Source organism: Parus major, chromosome 15, assembly GCF_001522545.3.
Source record: "Parus major isolate Abel chromosome 15, Parus_major1.1, whole genome shotgun sequence".
Taxonomy (NCBI): domain Eukaryota; kingdom Metazoa; phylum Chordata; class Aves; order Passeriformes; family Paridae; genus Parus; species Parus major.
In genome coordinates, this window is record NC_031784.1 from 3,250,912 (window position 1) to 3,272,964 (window position 22,053).

Below are 22,053 nucleotides of genomic sequence, written 5' to 3' on the forward strand. Positions count from 1 at the left end.
TCCTTTAATAATCAGTTGTTACATCTGAGGTTACCTGTACATTAATTGTAAGTATATATAAGTAATTGTTCTCACATACATACTAAGAAGAATTACTGATATTCAGCATTTAGTCTAGACAGAGCTTAATCTTGCAAATGAATGACAACAGTACATCTAATGTGGGAGACCATTTCTCATCTGTTCACTCTGTGAAACTTAAAAGCTGCTAAATAAATTGTGTAAGATTAGATCCTAGAGCCTGGCAAAGCACTGGACAGGATTTTAAAAAACTTTTTTTTTTTTAATAATTAAAGAGTCTTAGAATTTTTTTTAATCACATCTTTCAGACACACACTAAGTAATAAAACCACCATTATATCCCATAACGGATTTAAGATATTTTTAAGGGAAATATGAGTTTGAATGACTAATAGTTACCTTATCATGAAGTAGGTTATAATTTTGCTATCTGAGTCTGCAGCGTCTTCAGTTCAGTCTCTTCGCGCATTAGCACGCTGAGTATGATTTATTATAGAAATGTTATCATGTGAGCTAAACAATATATTATTCAATTTCACAAAAACTCGCCTAGATTTTTCTTTCCTTCTTTTTTTTTTTTTTTCTTTTTAACAGAGCTTCCATTGGAATGGGGGAAGGAGAAGTTCCTGACCCAGGTTTGAGGTTAAAAGTGCTTTATCTGTCCCAGCCTATTGCCCCACACAGCTTAAGCTTCTTTATGACTATTTCGATGCTCCTGGTTTGCTTGTTTCAGCTCTTCTCTGGTGTGTGATTTTTAAGGCAATATTGATGCTGTCTCTTCTCACTCCCCTATATATTCACACACACACTTATTCATTTATTTTAAGAGACAGCCCTCTGAAATTTTTGCTGCTACTGCCATGTTTCCAGCTGACTCAGCTTGTTTGTCAAGCTATGACAGCCATTACAATTAAAGGATGCAATAAACAGAGCTCAGTCCGGTGGGGAATTATTTTTAATACACCTAAGTAGACAGGTATGCATTATTCAAAGTCCTGAACACTGGCCAGGAACAAAGCCACCCAAGGCTTTTGGGTAATGGAAGCTCTGTAAAAGTGATCAAGAACACCATTCTACTTCTCCACATGAACTCTCTCTTTTGGCTGTTTCCACAAAAAATGTTAAAAAAAATTAAAAAAAAAGAAAAGAAAAAAAAAAAGTTACTAGTTTCTGAAAGCATTTTCTATAAAACTATTACCTTGTCAACATGATGGCTGCAATCATGCTTCACTATGAAAGGCTCTCCATATCCATTTTTAAGCTTAAAGTTCTCAATTTCTTGTACTTACCATAAAGTCATTTATATAAGTTTACACATATGTGCATTACTACAAGATACTTTTTAAGATGTACAATTACCTAAACACTACAAAGTGTTAATTACCTCTTTGCTTCTGCTCCGGCTTCTGTGTTTTCTTCCTTCAGTATCTGGAGAAGAATATATTTACTGTCATTTACCAAGATAAATAAGAGATCACCTGGCTATAATCTTTCTAGCTCCTTTCAATTATTCCATCCCTTAAAGTCAAGATTCAAAAAACAAACAGCACTATTTGAGTATCTACAGCAGAAAGCAAACCCTGGCTGTTATCCTAGTGCTTTGCATTTACTTAACCTCTGACAGTGAAAAAATAACCCAAATCATACACCAATCATGTTCTTCTGCCAGGTAACCTTATTCTTGTTACAACTATGCAAAAGTATCCCAGTCTATGCTTATCTAATCAAAATGAAACAAAATAGGAGGACAGTTTCCTGTCTGACGTGGCCTGACCACGTCCCCCCTTCCCCAATCCCCTCAATACTGATAAGACCTTTTCCCCCAGTAGTTTCAATATTTAGAATACATCCCAAAAGTTAGTAGATGCGTTTTTCCTCAATTCTAACAAGTTTCTAGGGCTAAGCCTGTCTATTTTTCCCAAAATTGCTTCTAAGAGATTTCAGCTCCACAAGCAATTTGCTTCCATCGAGACCATACCTGACTTTCGTCTTCTTTCCCTTGACCGTGAGCGTGATCTCGAATAATGATGCTTTGATGTTCTGGGAGAACTAGAGGCATCTGATTGTTCCTTTTTCTTCTCTCTTTCTGGAGAAGATTTTTCTGGGACTACTCCATCTCGTTCTGTATCACTACCCTGCACATGAAGACACCATTTTTAAGAAACAGAAGCTTAGGACTGAAAACAGAGGAAAAAAACCCAACAATTTATCTCATGCTTCCTCTGAAGATACATCTGATTCTTTTTAACAAAGACAATGCTGTGTTCACCCTATCCTTAGACAATAGCTTTAGAGACTTGCAGGGAACTGTGTAACTGCATTCAGATTAATTTTCCAAGATTTTAATAAGGAGAACTGATATAAAGTTCACATTTTGCTCTCTCACTACATTAAATTGTACTTTACTTTTTCCAAGTACTTCTAGGAGTATCAGTAACACTAAACTCTGAGATAGAGTTTTCTCTAAGTGGTGTTTGTAGGTCAACCACTTTTTAGCATGTCCAAGACCAGGATTACTTAAGGTCAGTGCTGTCCCAGCAGATCTGAGTGACCTGACAAGTCTGGGCATTACTGAGGCACAGCACAAAATCCCCACAGTGTTCTGAAGCATGGAGTGAACTCTGAAGGGAAATGCAGTAAGGTGCACTGTGTTAGGGTTAGACAGTTCACTCTGGAATGAGGAAACACCTCAACAATATCTCTGCAAAAATATTTATTTGTATGAGAGTACACACAGATCACTAACATCTGTTCCAAGATCATATTTTTACCAGATAATGAAAACCAAGATGTTCCCTCCACTCCTTCCAAACCTTGATCTAGGAGGACTAAATCCAAACACTGATACTGTGAAATCAAGATACTCTGTGACCCAGTGTGTGAGAGGTAAATGACTACAACCGGTGTACGATGCTCTGAAAGGAGCAGAGTGAAAAAGCACACACTGAGAAGGTGAACATGCTCTCATTAATGATTTTACAGGTTCACTGCTCTTGTTCTGATCTCCTCTATACCAGTCATAATCAAACCTTCTGAACAACGTGGGGCTGCCGAAGGTGTCACTATATCATCCTTTGGCCCAGAACTGCTATTCAGGAAGACAATTTAATGTAGCAGAGGACTTGAACTCGCATTTTCCAGCTGCAAGTGGCAGAACAGTTTGCAAACTGAACGAAACATGGGAAAACCTTCAAAAGCTCATTTGAAACAAAGCAATTCTGTTTCCTTAAATCACAGCAGATATTACAAATTGTCATTAGTGTACTGTGTGCTAATGGCAGACTTTCTTCATGACATGCTGGAGGTAAACATTTGATTTATATTTCAGCTACTACTGTTTACATTTTGAAGTTACTTGAGAAGAATAAATGTAAATTAGCTGGGATTTAAAACACAATATCCAAGTGAAACTGAGCCCACTGCCACATTTTCCAAGGCTACCAATCTCACTATTTACACAGTGCTGCTCATTACTGCCCTTGTGCTCTGCACCTGGGGGAAATCTCTGTGCCACAAAAATCTCAGCAATTAAAAACCTGAAAGAATTCACTGAGTTTATTCTCAGTTCTCAGACTGGCCACAGGCTCAGTGTTACCTTGAATAGGCCCCTATACTTTAGAGGAAGTTGTAAATATAGTAGCAGTATCTTTAATCTAAGTACAAAACCAAAGTACATAATTAAAATCCGTTTATAGAAAAATGTTATCTTACTCTTAATAGGGTAAGTTACATAACAAAAAAAGAAAAAAAAATTAACTTTCTCCGGAAGTTTACAGTCCCCCTGTTCTGTTTCACCACTGTTCAAACTTTCAAGACAAGAACTTTTAACTACCAGACTAGACTCTGCAAAAATTCTTAAAGTCAACTCTATAAAGTTTTATCACTTTCAAGCCCTGTTACTTTGTTAGTTTTTTTGAGTTTGGGGATTTTTTTACACTCCAAACTATTGAACAACTTTTGAAAAAATTAACCACATCATATTAACTCTCTGATAACTCTTACTCATTCTTCAATCCATTTAGAAACGAAATGCCTTTGTACATTACCAAATCATGGAATTTTTCCCAGAAAATAAAGCTACACTTAGACCCTGCCTGAACATGAAGGACAGTGCTAACTACAGCAGAGACGTTTCCCATCGATTTTAACCATAAAAAGCAGGACGGGAGCAAATTATTCGAACACAAAAAAGCCTGTGACCAAACACAAAAAAGAAGAGCAAAGAAAAGGAGAGAAACAAAAATTTAACACGGCACAAGAACCATGTCGCTCCCCTCACAGGGAAGCTTCGCCCCACGGTCCCCGTGAGAAACGGCAATATGACCACAGCACTTCTCCCCAAAGCCATGAAACCACCAGGGCTCAGTGTCAGGGAGTCTTCGCCTCTCTCCAAGCCCCGAGGAACGAAACAGAAACTTCTGGAGACGGGGATAGAAGCGGTGTGTGCAGCGCGGCCGCCCCTCCCAGAGCCCATCATGGCGCCGCAGCCCAAGGCGCGGCGGGCGCCATTTTGTGCCTCCGCGCACACGGCTCCCGACCCGGCCCTCCCCGGTTCTGCCCCCCACCAGCCCCTTCCCAGCCACCCCAGCCTCAAAACCCCGGCAGCGACCACCGCTCACCGCCATGACCGAGCGCCCGGGCCGCCGCCCCTCAGCAACGTCCTCGCAGGGCTCGACCTCCGTCGGCTGCGCGGCCACAGCGATCGCGCGCGGCCCCGCCCGCCCTCACTGCGGGTGCCCGGATGTGGCGCTGGGGGGGGGCGTGGGGGAACGCGGTGCTTTGTGGGCTGGGGTGGGGCGTTCGCTTTCGCGGAGTTTGGCCGCCGCGGCGACCCGTTGAGCCTGTCCCGGCTCCCGCCAAATTGAAACCCAGGAGCCGCTGAGGGGGCGCGGTCAGGGGAGCCCGGTCCCCGAGGGCACGGGAGCGTCACCGGTGAGGGGATCGGGGGGTCCCTGAGGGCACGGGAGCGTCAACGGTGAGGGGATCGGGGAGACGATGTGAGCAGGGGTCCGTCTGGAAATGGGGATGTCACCGGCGGCAGGGAGGGATGGGGGTCCCTGTGAGGATTTGTCACCTCTGTCAGGGACATTTTTTCCCTGGGGGCAGGGGATGGAGGTTCCTGTGAGCAGGTGATCCCTGTGGACAGGGGTTTGTCTCCAGTAGAGGGGATGAGGGTCCCTGGGGGCAGGGCATCGGTGTCTGTGTGAGCAGGGGGTGTTCACAGCATGGTGGGGAGGACTCTAGCTGTGAATTTAGTTGGCGGAATCTGTTTCCCCAAAGCTGCCTTCAGCCGGGCAGGGATCCACACTGCTCACTTGGTTCTAAATACGCTGTTTATCTTCAAGAGTCTTCTTGTACAGCCCTTCCTCCTGTCACGGTGTCCCCATCCAGTAATAAAACCAATAACTTGTCTGTGGCCGTGTAACTTTTTGGAGCTGTCTGCTCTACAAGATGTTCCTGAAATGTTTATCCCAGGCAAAGATGTGGAACGATATCGAGCTCCTGCTGAACGATGACACCGGGCAGCTCCCTGTGGGGCTGGGACACGAGTGTGGCACCGCCTTGTATCAGGTGGACACACTGCTGCAAATCACATCTTCAGAGAAGGTACAACCCATCAAAACTGTGCTTTTGTCTTTCTTAATAATTACCTGGGCTTCTGTGTCGTGTTTTCTGAAGTGTTCCTGTGTGAAACAACTTTCCTCTTCCCAGGTCTCTGTGAACCCTCAGCTCCATGCACACAGCTCCAGGGATGGCAGCATTATTGTTGTGGACAGATCTGTGGCACTTCTGGACAGCACTGGGCTGTCTCTTCTGATGAACATTCAGTTTGGTAAGTTCTTTCCTTTGGAATTCCATTTGGCAAGTGAAAACTGTTGCAAACTATTATTTTGAAATACCTAGGTTTGTACAGGAAACATAGCCAGTGTCTGACTAGCCTGTAAAGGGAAGCATTATAACTAGTGCCTAAGTAATAAAAAGTGATTTTGGATTCTGAACACAATTAACTATTTCAGTACAATTTAATTAGAATATTTTCTAACTTTTCACTGAGGTGGGAATAATGAATACCAAAACCACTCCCTGTACACCTCTTCCTGTGTTTTATTTAGTCAGAATAACTTGTTATAACTTGTTTTGAAGAAATCTGGGACACTGCATTGTCCAGTTTGTGTGTTAATATTTATTCATTAAATCCAAACCTTAATATCTGACATTTTGCCATGAAACTTTTCAGATACTAACGTGGATGTAGTGGGTATGTGTCAAGACAAACAATTCCTTGTGGTTGGTGAGAGAAGTGGTAGTTTACATCTTATTCACGTCCCATCAAAACAAACCTTGCTAACAAAGGTACAGTAATTTTTCTGTTTCATTTTGCTGAAAACATTTTTGTCTTAGACTTTCTTGAGGTTTTTTAGTCATTCTTCCAAATACTCTAAGTATAAACATCATTGTCTTTTTGACCACATATTCTAACCAAACAGGTGAAATGGGTACTTCTGTTCCCATGACTAACGAATCAGGAAAATCTATTTAGGAATGACATGCATAAACAAGAAACTTCATGAAAAAAAGAAGTTTAAAGTTTGATGATCAGTATTTTTTTTTCTTTTCTCTTTTGTTTTTTTTTGTGAAATACAGAATAATAGTCTTTATGCTGTTCTATTTCAGATTTTGGTTGAACAATCTCCAAGTGAAAAGACTTACTTAAGTCTCTTTTTTGTTAAAGATATTGCAGATGCAGGTAAGAACTGGATGATTTTTTTCCTCCCCCTTTTGTCTGAATTTTTGTGATTTTGTTCCCCTTTAATAGCTCTCAGGGAAAGAGATTGCAAAATAAATAATACAGAAAAGCATAAAGAAAAGTTAATTTTAAAGTTAATTTTATGTGTATGAGGCAAAGTTGTATAGGATTCTTTATCTCATTAATTATTTTACAAATGCCATAGGAGAAAAACATTCAGAGCTCAATACCTCTTTCTTTTGAGACTGTGCTAAACATATGAAAATGCTTAAAAAGGAAGAATTCCTTCTCTCTTATTCTATCAGACTTCAGTAGTTCTGTTCTAAGAGCTCCCAGCCCTGTTCTGTCACAGTTGAATATATTATTTTGCTCCTAATTGGAAATGACAAAATTTTTGTTTAAAATAGTTTGTTTAAAAATCTATTGGTCAGATGATTTTTTTGGGGGGACAATTATTTCACTGTCCTGTTTACAAGCAAGTCTTCTCTTTAGTTGCTCTTGAATACTTCAGTTTGAAATATTTCTTTTGGGTTTTTTTAGGTGTTTATCACATGTTCATTCTCACAAGCAATGGATGCTTCTGCATTATGTGTGTCCCACTTGGTAAAACACAGGAAGGTAGGATAAGCTACAGATCCCTGGGGTTTCATTGGAACAGGGATATCTGTATTCAAAAAGTTTCTTTGTGCCTTTTTAAAATTTTGAAAAAGTTTACTTAACGCTGATTTTTTATTTTTTATTTTTTAATATTTAGCAATTGAGAAGATGGATATGACTACAGCAAAGCAAGTAAGGAACACCTTCAAAACCAGTAAAATTGTTAAAAGTGCAGAGTTTGTAACTAAACTTTGCTCTGTACATTCCACTGACTATTTACCAGTCCATCATTCCACCTCACAGCTGTGACTGTTACTTTCTCTGTACATTTAGAAATGAGCAGAGAAATTTTACCCACTGGTTCTATAAACATCTCTTTTTTTTCTCCATTTGTTGCCATCCCCTTCCTCTCCCACCCACCAGTTACAAGGACAGATAAAGACAACCTTCATTGCCACAGGAGAGCATCACAGCCTGGGCTGTCAGGATTTTGTGATCAGCAACTCAGTGAACAAAATCCATTTGATAATCGGGGTAAGCACTAAGAATGTGATCATAACAATTTTTATGTGATCAGTGATGGCATTTTTGGATCTACAACAAAATTTGTCTCCAGCTGCTTGAAAAAGCAGCTCATCAGCTTTTTGCACTGTTTTGCCTTTCATTTCCTTCACTGTAAATTAAAAGGTTATCACTTCTGCAGCCTCTCCGTAGTTTTACACATAAGGAAATAACTGTTGTCATTTCCACAATTACTTTGTTATGATGGGTGAGGGGAAAATATTTTCACCCTGAATTTCTGAGCTTAGTAAATCACTGGTTCCTGGTCTGTACAGGCAGGATTGTTTATAGATGCTATCCTTGAGCACACAGATAAAACCATAGCTGGCAAGAATCTTCCAGTCAGGCTCTCATACAATAAGGCCTGCTAAAATAACAAGGTCTAATTCAACAAAGTGTTTAAGCATGAATTAAGTACAGAAACTAATAAGGAAATTAAAACATAGACATGCTTTGAAATGTAATTTGGGACTGCAAACAAGTTCTCTGAGTTTATTTTTTTAAGCCTGTTGAATTCAATGGGATTTTCCTCAGTAGGCACAGAGTAATTTCATTCAGCTTTTATGTTCTATGAGAATGGAAAGTGGATATTTTGAAATGCTGTTTTTCAAAGAGCCAAAAACTGCTGAGTTTAACAATCACGGTAACAAAGGCCAGTCTTGAAAGGAGAAGAGAAAAAAGTTAAATTAAAAATAAAGGAATCAGTGTATTTTTCTGAACATCAGTAGGGGAATAAAGTTAAATTTAGTTTTGTAGCTTTCCAAGTTAAAGATCAATTGTAGAAGCAGACATGTCAGTGGTCAAATATCTCCTGTCTAACCACATTTTACTTTGCCTCTCCTCACAGGGTAAAGGTGATTATGTGCTCTCCAAATGGGAGGTGGACCCCACCAATGCCCTGGTTTCTGCTCAAAGTTTTGTTGATTCAAGTCTGATCCAAGGTAAAGAAAGTTTTATGTTTTTATAGGTGAGTGTAGGTTTCATATTTAATTGCAGAATGTACTTATTTTTGGTTATTTCATTATTTTTAATAAATTCACAGGTACCAAACAGAACATTTTTGTAAAGTACAGACAAAATGTGGGCTTTGGAATTGCAGTTTTACTCAATAACACTTCAACTATTAACTTTAATAGTTACATAAATGACAATTCTCTTTAAGCTAAACTTTGCACAGTCCTAGGAAGTTCCATGAGGTTTCCAACACTTGGTTGTGTGTTTGAATATGTTTTTTGCTTCTGATACATATCTCAAGAAAAATAATGAATTTATGTGAGTATTAATATTTTTTAGGTGCTGCAAAACTTCAAGTCCTTGACAATCAGCTGTTTGTTTTGGATACAGAGGTATGGGTAATGATTTGGCTTAATCTTCACTTTACAATGTTCTTGAACCAGCTTATAAACATATTTTTTAAGGTTTAAAGTGAAGTTTCTATAAAATGAAGGTGCTTCTATTTCCTTATATTAAGAGCATGTTGCTGTTCCTGTATTTTATTTTTTTTTAATTCTACTCCTATTCATTATTTAGGCCACAAAATACAATATTTTGCTCCAAAACTGTCTTCTATGAGGAAAATATGAACTCATGTCTGATTTTTTTTCATCTAGAACATCTTAAGCATGTGGGATATTTATTCTCTCACTCTAATTTGGGATTGGCCTTTAATACATATTGAAGAATTTCTTCTCACTACTGAGTCAGATTCCTCTCAAGTCACGTGGTAAGTGGAGTGTTACACCAGTCCTGAGTGCTAGATTTTGCTAATGCAAAACAGCATGTTCTTGTTAGAAATTCATTTCCTTAAAAATTAAGGTTAAACAGAATGTGTGAAAAAGTGTAACTACTGTTCTAAAGTGTGAGAAAGTGCTAGAATGTATAGAGCTATATATTAAATTATAAAGGGATTTTTAAATGTATTTGTTTTCATGGAATGCAAAATTTTCTAAAACACAGAAGCAAAAATTTTTCACAGTTTTAACCTAATATTCATACAGGAAATTTTGCTTTCTTTTATCTCTTTCTCATTCTTTAGGCAAGAGCTTGCCAATGTGAAACTGATCATCATGACATTGCCAGATGACAAACAGGTATAATGTTTATTATCTGTGTTCTATTCCTTAATTGTAATGCAATTTCTCATAGGAAAAAAAGGGGGAGAGGGATGGAGGTGGCAAAATATTTGGGGCACAGAGAACTCTGAGGAGCTAAAATGTGGACATCTACATATCAGGGTCTGGCAGGTGAGGGCTGTTGAGATTCCTGTGGTGGTGACCAGGCCAAGCTGTCCCTGGTTGGGGTTTTTATGGGTGGTTTGGAGTTTTTTTGTTTGGTTTTTTAAGGTCGGCAGACAAGGAAGAGCAGCAAAATATATTATTATCTTACACCCCTTCACAGATTTCTTTAGAACAATGTCTCTGCTGCCTTCACTATCTACCCCCAGGTACAGTCAGTGCAGTCAGCTGAAATCAAATAGCAGGATGAACATTATACAATTTTAAAAATTAGATTAAACCTGTTGAATTATGTATAATAAGCCTGGAGAGAGAGTGAGGCAACAGCTGAAGCTTCATTAAACTTCCTCAAGCTGGACATCTGCATTCCATAAAAAGTCCTACAAATACTGCCCTCTGATTCTATAAGAATTCAGAAGTTATTCTGCAAATGTTGCTTTCTCACCAGTGTTAGAGAGAAAAATAATTCTGACTTCTTTGTTTGTTTTTTCTCTTTTTTTTAATAGATGAGAAGTGTAATGGTTTTTACATTGCCCACTATGCAACAGCTATATTCTCTGGAAGTGTCTCTTGTTTCTTCCCTTGTTCAAAGTGGGATTTGCACAGTAGGTTTTGATGATTTTTTTGTTGCTGTTCTTAGAAGAAATATAATTGTGTTATTATATGTAAATATTAAAGAGGGTACTGTTAGGTTAGAAACAATTTCTGCTAGAAACTATGCAGGAACCATACAAAGAAAAATTAAGTGATGTCCTCAAAGGGTAGAGAAAAATACCCTGTTATGAAGCAAACTGAAAAATTTAAATTTAGTCTGAGGTCTCTTGCACTGCTTAATAGCACTGCCACTTGTTCCTGCTGCTGCTACTGAGGGAAGTTTTTCAAGTTCTCTTGGGATAGAAAAATGCTCTGGATTTATTTGGAATTTATTTTATTTCACCTGATGGTTTCTGTCATTGCACACTACAGGATACAATATACTTCTTGGAAGGAATTCATGAAAAGCATCAGATGTAAGATAATATTTTGTTTGTAACTAGCTCATTATTATATAAAAATAGCAGATTACTTCCACACAGAGGTGATAAATTCACATAGTTCCCTCTCATCCTCAGGCCCTCTGAAGACCCAGTTTCTATAGTTGTGATGAGAAGTTTAACTGAAGCCTTGCCAGAAAATAGGTACTGATTTCTCTAAAAACCACTGTATTATATGTTTTTTTTAATATTGGGACTTATATTGAAGTGCTTTATTTTATTTCATCCCCAGACTAAGTCGTTTACTGCACAAACACAAATTCACTGAAGCAGAGAATTTTGCTATTCAGTTTGGACTGGATGTTGAGGTGAGTTGTTCATTCATGATAAACACATTTGAGATTAAAGAGTATAACTGAAATTATGAGTCAGGTTCTTGCCCTATAGTCCAATAGAAAGTATTAAAAATATTACAAATATTACCAAGGCAGTGGAATGTTACCTTATAAAATAACTCACCATACTTGTATTATTTTTAAATAGCTTGTATACAAAGTAAAAGCAAACACCATTTTAGAGAAACTGGCTTCAGCTTCTCTTGGGAGTCATGGCCAGGAAGCCTTGCTGGATCTTGGCAATGAAGCCAAAGAAAATTTGCAAAAAATTCAGGTTTGTTTTTATTTCTACCCTCTTTCCCTACTAAAGCAATTCAAATTATAAAGGATCTTGTAATTCATTTCAGTTATTTCCTTATGCAAACAGGACAACCAGTTTGTTGTGAATTACTGCATAAATGCTCCGTGGCCACTGTATGAAACCACCCGAGAAATGCTGAATTATGCTAAAATCAGAGTAAGGGGTTTATTTGTTTCTATTTCTTCTACTCTTCAACTTCTCTTCTACCCTTCTGTGCAACTTCAGAGGGGCACAAGCCAGTTACAGTCATTCCAAAAGGCAAAACTAAAGGCATTATAAAACCTATGTAACCAGCCATGAAGGAGCAGTAAGTCTTGTTCCAACCTCCTTCTTGGTATTGCTCAAGGGCAAAAAAGAGCTCACTGTTTTATTTTTGCATCAGAAAGCATGGTTTAGTTTTGAGTAGCAGTTTTTTTAAGTACCTTTAAAATATTAATTTTCAAACTAAAGCTCAAAAGTAGGTCACCTTTTTGGTTTTCTTTATTTTAGTCTTATCAAACAGAGCCAGAGAGATACACATTATGTGTCTGATCCTCCATCCATGCAGAAATCCAACCAGATTAGACTGGATCAGGTTAGATCCAATCTAACATTGTAAAATCTCAGTTTACAGAAATCCTGACTTTTTGCTTCTGTCTTTACTGCTCTCACAGTCCTCTCTGGACTTGTCAGCCCAAAACCCCCTCATGTCCTTTTTTCAGATCTTGAAGAAAGATAATAGAACCAATGCTCCACCATCTGATGGGGCTCCAGTATCCATAGCTGAGGTGAGCACAAATTTCTTGGATCTGCAGTATTATATAAACAATTGTAATGTAGAGTTTTACAAACTGTGAATTCAAATTGTAACCATAAATCCCTACTGAATTTTTTAAAGGTCTAAACAAAAATATATTTTATAGTATGAAAGAGAACCACAGTAATGACAGATTCAGAAATAAACCATTCCTTCAGTCATAGAAGGATTCAGTTTCAGATGCTCCATAAACTGAAGGTGGAACCTTTCTTAAAGTACTTTTAGGTATTTCATTTTGTTTAGTCCTGTTGTAAACTAGCCTCATCTGCCTTCAAGGAGAATAAGTGCTCTAATCATGTAATGTAACAACATATTAAGCCAGATTTTAACCTTAAATCTCATCTGCATTTAGGTATTGAGAGCTCAGGCAAGGCTTACAACATTCTGTGAAGCTTTTGGACTAGAGAAATTCAGGTTTGTTTAAGATTTAAAGGAAATTTAATTGTGATTGTTAAGCCTGTACCATGGAAATTAAGATGATTTTAGTTTTTTAATATGAATTCATTAAACTTCAGGATCTTCCTTCTCTGCCTGAAGTTTCCTATCCTATGCTGTGGAGAAGGGAGAATGCAGAGAAGTTGAGTTGTCCTGTATGTTGAAAACACAAATTATCTGTTGCACAAATACTTAGATTTTTTTGTTGTTGTTCAATATGTATAGGAGGGATTATGATTTTATACTAAACACAGAGCACCACTGCTGTTGTTTCTTACAACATCCAGCACTAGCTAGAAGAGCTTTGAAATTCTCCCCCCAATTCCTTTGACAATGATGTTTAACAAAGCTTCTCTACCTTCTCTCACTTTTAGTGGCATTGCTTGGACAGAATTCCTGAATAACGAGGACATGTTCAAGATTATTGTTTTTCAGCTGGAAGAAGGAAATTTGGCTTGTGCACAGTACCTCTGGCTTAGGCATCAGGTGAGGTGGCACACACATCTCTGGGATTTATTGAGAGGGTTAAATCTCTTCAATTTTCCAGCCTAATTTCACAGGAGCTGTTACAAAACAGCTCCTCAGAGAAGCAAAGGTCCATGGCAGAATCTCATCAATTACCATAATGATTACCTGCTCACCTGGATGCTTAGGAGGCTGAACTCCTTATTGATTTAGGAATAAACTGCTATTTCTGATGTCAGAAATAATTTCTAAGTCATGGCAATTTGATTTATTCTGCAGTTCTTGTAATCTTCCATTCACTTTCTTGCAAGCACAGCTCTCAGAATTTTTAAGTAGACATTTGCTGTCTACCTTAAAATCCTTGAAAAATGATTACACAGACTTCTTACTCTGAATGACGTATTTAAGATAGTGCCTGTGTGCTGCTGTTTTTTTTTTTAGTGCAAGACTTTCAGTTCCATTTCTGTTGTTTTCTCAATAAGACAAAACTATAGAACAAGTCTGAAAGTAATAGAGCAGTGGGATTTATAAAGAAATGCCTTCAATTATTTAAAAAGACCAAACTGTAGTTTTACTGAACAGGCATATTAATTTCTGTCTATGACTACTGAGATTTTCTCTTTGTGTGTTTGTGAAATTTACTGGCTCTTCCTATTAGTGGAACAGCTCTACAGAGTATCAGATGAACACAAAATTCATGGATCTATAATTGTTCTGGTTTAATATTTTAGGCTGATTTTGAAAGCAGCTTTGATGAGAAAATGCTGAAGGATTTACTCAATGCCATCCATTTCACTGCCCCTTTGAAGGAACTTTGTGTATGGCTTAAAAATTTTGTGATCCCCTTCTCAAAAAGTGCTGTGCCAGATGGACAGGTGAGACTGACTTAAGAACTGTAAATATTAAGATGACTTTACTGTCAGACCTCCAGAATTCATGGATTCTTTTCCCTAGAGTTTATATTTGAAATTATTTCTTTTGAAAGAAGTTTCTAATGGCAAATTTTGCTTTGATAGATAACATAACTCTACTTATAACTGTGTTTTCCAGAAAATATTAGCAAAATGGCTGGAACAAGCTGCTCGAAACCTTGAATTAACTGACAAGGTAAATCACACTTCAGAAACTTGGCATATCTTGTATTTATAGATGTATAATATAGTTTGCTAATATCAATTTTTTTGGGCAGGCAAACTGGCCTGAAAATGGACTCCAAGTGGCAGAAATATTTTTTACAAGTAAAAATCAAGGCGAACTGGGAGTGACAGCTTTTGGCAAGTGGACTCCTTTGGTAAGAAATGTAACAAAAATAAGAATTAGTTACTAAGAAACTTCAAACAGATGCTTTGTGCTAGAGCTGGAGTGGATGATTATTAGGTCACTGGTGGGTTTGGTGAAGATTTACTTATTTCAATGAAAGGAAAGAATCAAGTTCCAATTTTCTTGTGCTTAAAAAAAGTTGATGACAGCCTATTAATGGTCTTGTCTCCTAACATTTCACTTCTCAACACTGTTTCAGAGGTGTGGTGACTGTGAAGAGATAAAGAGGTTAAAGAAGCTGGTAAATGATTTACAAGAATTGAGAAATCTGTACAGAAAATACAACTGCAGGCTGGCATTCTGTGACTTTGAAAAGGTAACCCTGCAGACACTTGAAAAAGTGGTTTTCAGTTTCTTCTAAAAAGGAGAAGAGTCTTATTGCATGTAATTTAAATTCAGACAAAAGAGGAGTCCTGATCGATGTTGGTTAAATTTCCATTCATAAGCTAAGACTATTTGATAACTTGTGTTACAAATTTTCTTTCAACTCTGGTTTTAAATATAACATAAGACACTGTGAGAAGGTGTGGCTCAAACTCCATGGTAATGCAGGTTGTTACAGATCATCTACTGTGGAACAAGGATTGGCAACAGAGAAATTGAAAGTACAGCTGAACCAGAAAAGCTTTGTAAATGAAAGGGTTTATTTGAGCTAAAGAGGGATTCTTGCTCTGGAAATCTTTCAGTTGATTTCAGTGGCCTCTGGATGTTGGATTATGTATCAGAAATGTAAATGGCCTTGCACTGACATCTGATGTTCTAACATGGCTTTTTCCCACCTGCTTCCCAGGAAAATGCAACCACTATTGTCTTTCGCATGCTTGATAAAATTTTGGCACCAGAGCTTGTCCCATCAATTTTGGAGAAGTGTATTAAACCCTACCTGTGTGAGCACAACCTACAAAAAGATGAGTTGCTTCTACAGTATGTCAAGGTATCCATATTTTCTTCCTTTTGAAGGAAGCTGTTTCAACATCAGAAAGCAGAAACCAAGTCCAATGAACATTTGAATTTACAACTGAATTTTAGGCCCAGCTTAAATTTAGATTAATCCTATTCCTGCCAATGAACTTAATGATAGTTACTATTTCAGTTATGAAACAATCCCTTAATGACCAGAAAACTTTACAATTTTGTTCATATTATAAGATACTCCTATCTTTTCTGATTTCAAATGTTCTAATCACCTTTATCAAAACACACAGGATTTGCTGGAGCGTTGCAGGACACGATCTATTTCAGTGTTTGAAACTGCTTGGGAGGCCAAGGCAGTGGCTGTCATTGGCTGCATCTCTGACACAGATGTAAGTATATTTTTTGAAAGGCATCTAGTGACTCCAACACATCAGTTCAGAGAAAACATTATTTTTACATAATTCTCTGAGGACATTTTTAATGAGTGCTGTGAGGAGAAAATAGTGTGTTGTCCTCTTAATTCTATTTTAGTCATCTCCCCTGTGATGTTTTTTGAGGATATAATTGTAGTTGTGATGTCATCACATGGAAAACTCACCAATTTTAATATTTATGGAACCACAGTGTCATAAATGACTGCTAGCATTTTCTAATCAAACTTGACACATCATATGATGGCAATAAATGCCCTATATGCAAGTGCAGATTGGGCAGGGAAATAAAATACTTTCCTAAAGGATCAGTCACATGTGAACAGTACTTCAAGGGACTACTTTGAAGCTTATTTTGAAAAGTGAGCTGTTTGTGTCCCTTTTGCAGCTGAAATTTGATGCAGTCCTGCAGATAATGCACGGAGCTGTGGTGCCATGGAGTGCAGCAGTGGAGCTGCTGGTCAAACAGCACCTGGAAATGAATCATGTCAAGTAAGCAGCATCCGCAGGCTACCCTTGGCTGGGGAAATACTGTATGTCTGAGGTGGTGTGATGGTTAAATCCCATAGCTGGGGGTAGCAAAGGAGTTAATGATACTTGAATTTGTCCCCAGAGTGAAGCTACTGCAGGAAAGTTACCGACTGATGGAGATGAAGAAGCTTTTGAGAGCCTATGGGATAAGAGATACCAATCTTTTAAAGGACAAGCAGATGATAATGGTAAGTTAGCAGGACTTTAGATTTCTCCAAAGGTCCCAGTCAACAGCACTTGGCAATTCTTTTTAACAATTTGGGGGTTTTTTAACATCTCCCCTTCATTAGGAGAAAACATGAGTATTTCTGGAGAAGTTCCTTGATATCCTGAGGAACCAGACAAATTTTCAGAGCTCCCAAGCTAATTCACTCCCCAGGCCCTGTTTTCTCCCAGTTACACTTTAGTCAGCTTTTCTCTAGATAAAAGTTTTAAGCTTCCAGGTAACTTGCTTTTGATACAAACTGAACAATTCCATTGGTAAAGTAGTGTGAACTAATTCCTTTGTTTTCCTGTACATCAACCAACTAAAGTCCATCTCTGTTTTCTTCTTACAGAGGCTTGTGAGATACATTCTCAAGCAAGATACCCCTACTTGCTTGGAGGATGCCTTGAAAATTGTGGAAGCCTACATGCTGCCCACTGGGGAAGTCTACTTCCTGAGGATGATGGACCTGATTGACAAAGAAAGGGTAGGGAAATACCTCCTGGCAGTTGATCCTGCAATTTACAGACACTGAGGCATCTTGATAAAAGATTGTATCAGTTGTATTGCTGAAATCTTGTAAGCAGTTTGTATACGTATTTTTAATTCAAATTATTAATTTGACACCTAACTGCCAATGTTTAGCATTGAAAATGAGTTACTTGTAAGAGTTTTATCCTTCTTTTATGGCAGGATAAGGTGAAAGTTATGATCAGATGAGTTTGGAGCTGAAGTCTACATATTTTTATGTATTGTTTTTGCTTACCCTCATGGCCATTGTGCAGCCATTGCATCAGAACAAGAACATATACATAACTCAGCTTTTCCAAAAGCAAATGCCCTTTCCTTTTTATTATTTCTGTTCTAATTTTAGTTTTTTTATTCCCTTCAGGGAGAGGAATCTTTGACTTTGTTAAAATCTCTGCCTCTTGCTAAGGCTGAGGAAGTTGCAGAGAGACTGACTCTGTGGGGAAGACTGGCGTTACAGAACAGAGCAGATGATCCTGAAGAGGTACAGAGGCTTTTCACACCACAAAGTGTGCACACAAGTTATTCTGAAAAGGGAGAGGTGTAAATATTTCCTGTGAGAGCTAACAGACTGGGGAATAAACATGTATTACACCTATTAATATTTACTGTTTTCCAAGAGTTCTGTAAGGGATTAATATATAAAATAACTTTCTTTTCCTTTGCTTTTCAACTGGCTGTACCTCAGACTTGGTAATTGTTGCTTAAGAAGTATGTGGAACATTACATTGTACTTTAAGAGCTGAAGCCCAAGTCTGTTCTGGCAACATTTTAACAACAAAAAACAAATCTCTTCCTTTCCTGCAGGAAAAAACGCAAATGTTTATGACTAAGACACTGGTGGAAGTTCTTAAATACTGGTTCAGCATTCAAAAAGGTAAAGGTACAACTTCAACATCTTATATCTTCCTTGTGTAAATAGAAACAAATTGTAATTGTTTTTCTCCTCCAACAGACAATCCCGTGAAGAAATGTGAATGTGAAGAAAACCTAAAGATGTTTGAAACACTTGCTACCCTGCAGGTGGATATTTCTATTGTTTTAAATCCCTTTTGATTTACTGTAGCTACTCCAATTGTTCTTATCACATGGATCGCATTAAAAACTAATTGTATTTACAACGTGCATGAAAATGTTGCTTTAATTATTGACTTCAAATTGATTCTAAGGCTAATCTAGCAATTTAATCTAGTCTGGAGACGTTCCAAATTAGAACTCAATTGTCTATTTAAACCAAAAATTAGATACTCTCACTAAAGCCTTAATTGTTAATACTTCAAAGAGTTCATGATAGAGTGCTGTAAGAATTTATTAAAATCTCAGGACAGCAGGTAAAAAACAAACTATTTAAAGGAAGTTACATGGATACAAACATATAATTTTTGTTGTTGTTGTTGCAGAAGTATTTTGATATCTTTCTCTCAGATGAGGAATACAGGAACCCTTCACTGATATCTGCTCTTCTTGAGGATCACATAAGCTCTTATGAACGTGTCAGATCTGCATCCAAGTCTAGAAATGTGCAAGCAGTGAATTGTAATTCAAAATGTGGCAAGCCCAAAAGCCCTACTACTGAATCCAGGTTGTACAGACTGGCTTTGCTCCTGAGAGTCTCAGAGCACGAACTGGGAGAAAAATTGGCCTTGAGAGCCCTGGGTGATGGAAAAGTGGAAGTGGCTGTCAATATATGCAGGTAAAACTGCAGAACTTTTCTAGATCATCACTTTTAATGGGCTTTTCTGAACCATTTCTGCCACTTTTTTGAGTTATGTAGAACAAAGGAAAGGTTTTTTTGTTTTAGTTAAACAATTAGAACAGAATTATGTAAAAGCCCTAAAAACTACTGGCTTTTTAACATCCTTCTCTTTCTTAATAGGGAGTTCTATGAAAACAGCTGGAATGGAAATACAGGGAAGCTGCTGTTTGCAGTGTGTCAAAGGCTTTGCCATATGCTGGGAGCTGATGTTCCAATGATCACTCCTGATGGGATGGATCTTCCAGCAGTGATCCATGAGCTGGCTGGCCAAGCAGCCACACTGTGCAGTCCAGGTAATTCCTGTTCCCATTGCCCTCATGCTGGGAGCCCAGCTTTCCAAGCAGGGAATTTATTTATTTTCAATAAACCTGAAAACCAAGTGAATTTCTAGATCTGCATCTATGAAAATCAGTGCTGCAATATTGTTTCCTTTTAATTGGACAGATGAACCTTCCATTCCTGCTAATGATCTTAATATTTTTTACAGATTTAGTGTTGGATTGTCTGGAACTCTGTAAATATACTTCACTTGCCAAGGAAATTTATGGACAGTGCCAAATGGACAACTATGAATTTACAGCAGAGGTATTTTCTGTGCTGTTCACTCTGTGTATTATTTTCCCTCTCATTTCTCCAGCACTCTTTAATCAAAAAGCCAACAACAACAAAAAAAATCCACAAATAAAAATTTCCTAGAATTTGTGTGTTCTTCAGCTTAAAGAATAAACTGATTTGAGTCCTGAAAGCAGTGCAGCTGTGGGACAAGCACAAGTAGCATTCTCCACTTACATTTCAGTATAATAAATCCTGCTGAAAATAGTGATTTTTATCAAACAGCTCCTGCCAGGACTGGCAGAGAGCTGACTTGAAAGTATGGCAGGGAGGGTTTGGTTTTTAAATGAATGTATTATGTGCAAGCTTTCCCAAGAGTTCTGTAAAACTTTAAGATGATCAAGCTTTTGAATAGCAGCTTTGTTTTCTGTTTAGGTCAAGCAGTGCTTTAGGCTACTTGAAATGAATGGGCTCTTACAGCTGGAGTGGAGTAGAGCAGAGTGGCTGGGCTTGTTTATCCACAAAATATTATTTTTCTAGAAAATGGTCCATTTGCAAAATGTTTGCTTATAATATTTGGCCAAGAATGTTTATGAAAGCCTCTATTAAATTGAATAAGAGTACATTTTGGCTTTACAACTAAAAACTGCAACATGAAAGACAAATGTCGCCACTCTGGGTAGGAAATGGATTTATTGCCATTGGCCATTTAACAGAATTACTACTTTCAAATAGAACATCATGTTCTATTCCTGTATTCCAAAACAGAAACCTGTTAGTGGACTCATTAACTCTGCTTTTTCTTGTGTGTACTTTTGACAATGTTCTTACTTAGACAACATCTTCTGGAGGAGATAAAGATCCTTATAAAGAGTGGACATATGATGATTTCTTTAAAGAAGATGGGATAGTCCTGGATCCTCAGACATCTCTTCCAGTTGCATATGAACTCACTTCTGCTCTTCTGCCTATTTATGGTAAGCTTGCTCTCCTTAATATTGAGAGAATACAAAATCTATGTTTCTTATTGATTTTATCTAGAAATATAAATAATTCCGCCTGTGTGTGGAAATTACCGCCTCAGAAATCTCAGACAAACTCATGGTAGAAATACCCATCAGAGGGTAGAGAATGGAAAGATGACTTTGGGTTTGGTTCATCTTTCCACACATGAAGAGTTTAATGTTGACTATCTCATCCAAGGGATTTACACACACAGTAATTATTGAAAACTGTTGGATTCCTCTGTGAGTCTGAGAGATATTCCCTGCTTGAAAGTAAATTCTGAGCAGGCACAGTTAAAAATAGCAGCAAATGGCTCTTGGGGTTCACGTGTCTCTATTTTGTGTCGTGTCCTGTGGTATTTTTAGGGTTCTCCCAGACTTGCTGGTGTTGCTGAGTTCCTGGCACACTGATGATGAGCATTTTCTCTCTTTCAGTGGGCAAGCTGTACCCCTTGGAGTCTCAAAGCCTGGCACACAGAACATTCATGGAAGGTATCACACACTGCTTGGGTGGGAAAGGACCTTAAAAATCACCCAATTCCAGGGCCATGAGGGCAGATCCACCACCACAATGAAAGTTTAAACAGACCACTGGAAAACATGAGGTTTAAATTCACCCTGCACAAGCATGACTGACTCACAGGGGGTTTTCACAGGTGCCTAAATGTTCCACTTACAGCCATATTTTAGGGGGTGGTTTGGTTCAGCACAGAAGTCACCAGTTTGGGTGGTAATTCCCACCATTCCACCATGGGATTTTTGAGCATCTCAAAACCTGTACTTCAGGACCAAAGTTCTACCACTGTGAGTGAAGATCATCAAGGCCTGTCCAAGAAGACAACTTCTAGTCAAAAATCTGTGTGTTTTGGACTAAAATAGGAATCTGTATTAAGTTAAAAACCTTGAGAATTTATGTTTTAAAGGGAACTAAGGCATATCCTGAGTCATGACTTTTATGACAAAAAAGAGAAACTGCTCTATATGAACTCCAAGAGCAATATGCTTCATAATTACTTTCTGAGGTTGTTTTTAAAATATTTCACAGGACACAACTTCCTGCTGCCTGTTGGATCTCCCTTCTCTGCAGCAGTGCAGAACCTGCTGGAGTGCAGCCAGTTCCAGCTGGCTCTGCAGCTCACGGTCTGTGCCTTCGGCTCCTGCCTCCAGCATGGCATTTCAAACACCTCAGATCTGGCCCTGAGTGAAAAGGTGACTTTTAGCAAGTTTAGAGTGATTCTCTAAGGATTTGGGAGGCAGAGGAAGGGGTCTCATCATGACCTTCTG

General features: G+C 38.1%; 2 protein-coding genes across 15 annotated transcripts in view; one reads left to right on the top strand and one right to left on the bottom strand.

Annotated features, from left to right (window-relative positions):
- Positions 1 to 22,053, bottom strand: part of RSRC2 (arginine and serine rich coiled-coil 2) — a 43,645-nt gene that overhangs the window by 9,173 nt on the left and 12,419 nt on the right. For 4 of the 9 annotated variants that reach the window (XM_015643826.3, XM_015643825.3, XM_015643828.3 and 1 more), the window contains exons 1-3: positions 4,641 to 4,757; positions 2,000 to 2,156; positions 1,406 to 1,449 (exon numbers count right to left, since the gene is read on the bottom strand). In XM_015643826.3, the coding sequence (XP_015499312.1) occupies positions 1,406 to 1,449; positions 2,000 to 2,156; positions 4,641 to 4,646 (207 nt within the window). In that variant the 5' untranslated portion in view covers positions 4,647 to 4,757. Of the gene's footprint in view, positions 1 to 420; positions 498 to 1,405; positions 1,450 to 1,999; positions 2,157 to 4,300; positions 4,514 to 4,640; positions 4,758 to 22,053 lie in introns of those variants that run through there. The other 5 variants (XM_033518123.1, XM_033518125.1, XM_033518124.1 and 2 more) reach the window with 3 other exon arrangements.
- The window catches only part of KNTC1 (kinetochore associated 1), a 31,852-nt gene continuing 14,638 nt past the window's right edge, over positions 4,840 to 22,053 (top strand). For 4 of the 6 annotated variants that reach the window (XM_033518121.1, XM_015643817.3, XM_015643821.2 and 1 more), the window contains exons 1-39: positions 4,840 to 4,953; positions 5,497 to 5,628; positions 5,734 to 5,854; positions 6,260 to 6,375; positions 6,697 to 6,769; positions 7,310 to 7,387; positions 7,524 to 7,558; positions 7,790 to 7,900; positions 8,775 to 8,868; positions 9,221 to 9,273; positions 9,538 to 9,650; positions 9,963 to 10,017; positions 10,668 to 10,766; positions 11,128 to 11,171; positions 11,274 to 11,339; positions 11,428 to 11,503; positions 11,679 to 11,804; positions 11,898 to 11,987; positions 12,533 to 12,598; positions 12,980 to 13,041; positions 13,437 to 13,548; positions 14,259 to 14,402; positions 14,578 to 14,634; positions 14,717 to 14,818; positions 15,047 to 15,163; positions 15,638 to 15,781; positions 16,053 to 16,151; positions 16,582 to 16,685; positions 16,807 to 16,912; positions 17,282 to 17,416; positions 17,822 to 17,941; positions 18,265 to 18,334; positions 18,413 to 18,480; positions 18,858 to 19,150; positions 19,334 to 19,506; positions 19,701 to 19,798; positions 20,601 to 20,742; positions 21,205 to 21,261; positions 21,815 to 21,978. In XM_033518121.1, the coding sequence (XP_033374012.1) occupies positions 5,503 to 5,628; positions 5,734 to 5,854; positions 6,260 to 6,375; positions 6,697 to 6,769; positions 7,310 to 7,387; positions 7,524 to 7,558; positions 7,790 to 7,900; positions 8,775 to 8,868; positions 9,221 to 9,273; positions 9,538 to 9,650; positions 9,963 to 10,017; positions 10,668 to 10,766; positions 11,128 to 11,171; positions 11,274 to 11,339; positions 11,428 to 11,503; positions 11,679 to 11,804; positions 11,898 to 11,987; positions 12,533 to 12,598; positions 12,980 to 13,041; positions 13,437 to 13,548; positions 14,259 to 14,402; positions 14,578 to 14,634; positions 14,717 to 14,818; positions 15,047 to 15,163; positions 15,638 to 15,781; positions 16,053 to 16,151; positions 16,582 to 16,685; positions 16,807 to 16,912; positions 17,282 to 17,416; positions 17,822 to 17,941; positions 18,265 to 18,334; positions 18,413 to 18,480; positions 18,858 to 19,150; positions 19,334 to 19,506; positions 19,701 to 19,798; positions 20,601 to 20,742; positions 21,205 to 21,261; positions 21,815 to 21,978 (3,909 nt within the window). In that variant the 5' untranslated portion in view covers positions 4,840 to 4,953; positions 5,497 to 5,502. Of the gene's footprint in view, positions 5,019 to 5,496; positions 5,629 to 5,733; positions 5,855 to 6,259; positions 6,376 to 6,696; positions 6,770 to 7,309; positions 7,388 to 7,523; positions 7,559 to 7,789; positions 7,901 to 8,774; positions 8,869 to 9,220; positions 9,274 to 9,537; positions 9,651 to 9,962; positions 10,018 to 10,667; positions 10,767 to 11,127; positions 11,172 to 11,273; positions 11,340 to 11,427; positions 11,504 to 11,678; positions 11,805 to 11,897; positions 11,988 to 12,532; positions 12,599 to 12,979; positions 13,042 to 13,436; positions 13,549 to 14,258; positions 14,403 to 14,577; positions 14,635 to 14,716; positions 14,819 to 15,046; positions 15,164 to 15,637; positions 15,782 to 16,052; positions 16,152 to 16,581; positions 16,686 to 16,806; positions 16,913 to 17,281; positions 17,417 to 17,821; positions 17,942 to 18,264; positions 18,335 to 18,412; positions 18,481 to 18,857; positions 19,151 to 19,333; positions 19,507 to 19,700; positions 19,799 to 20,600; positions 20,743 to 21,204; positions 21,262 to 21,814; positions 21,979 to 22,053 lie in introns of all 6 variants that reach the window. The other 2 variants (XM_015643816.2, XM_033518120.1) reach the window with 2 other exon arrangements.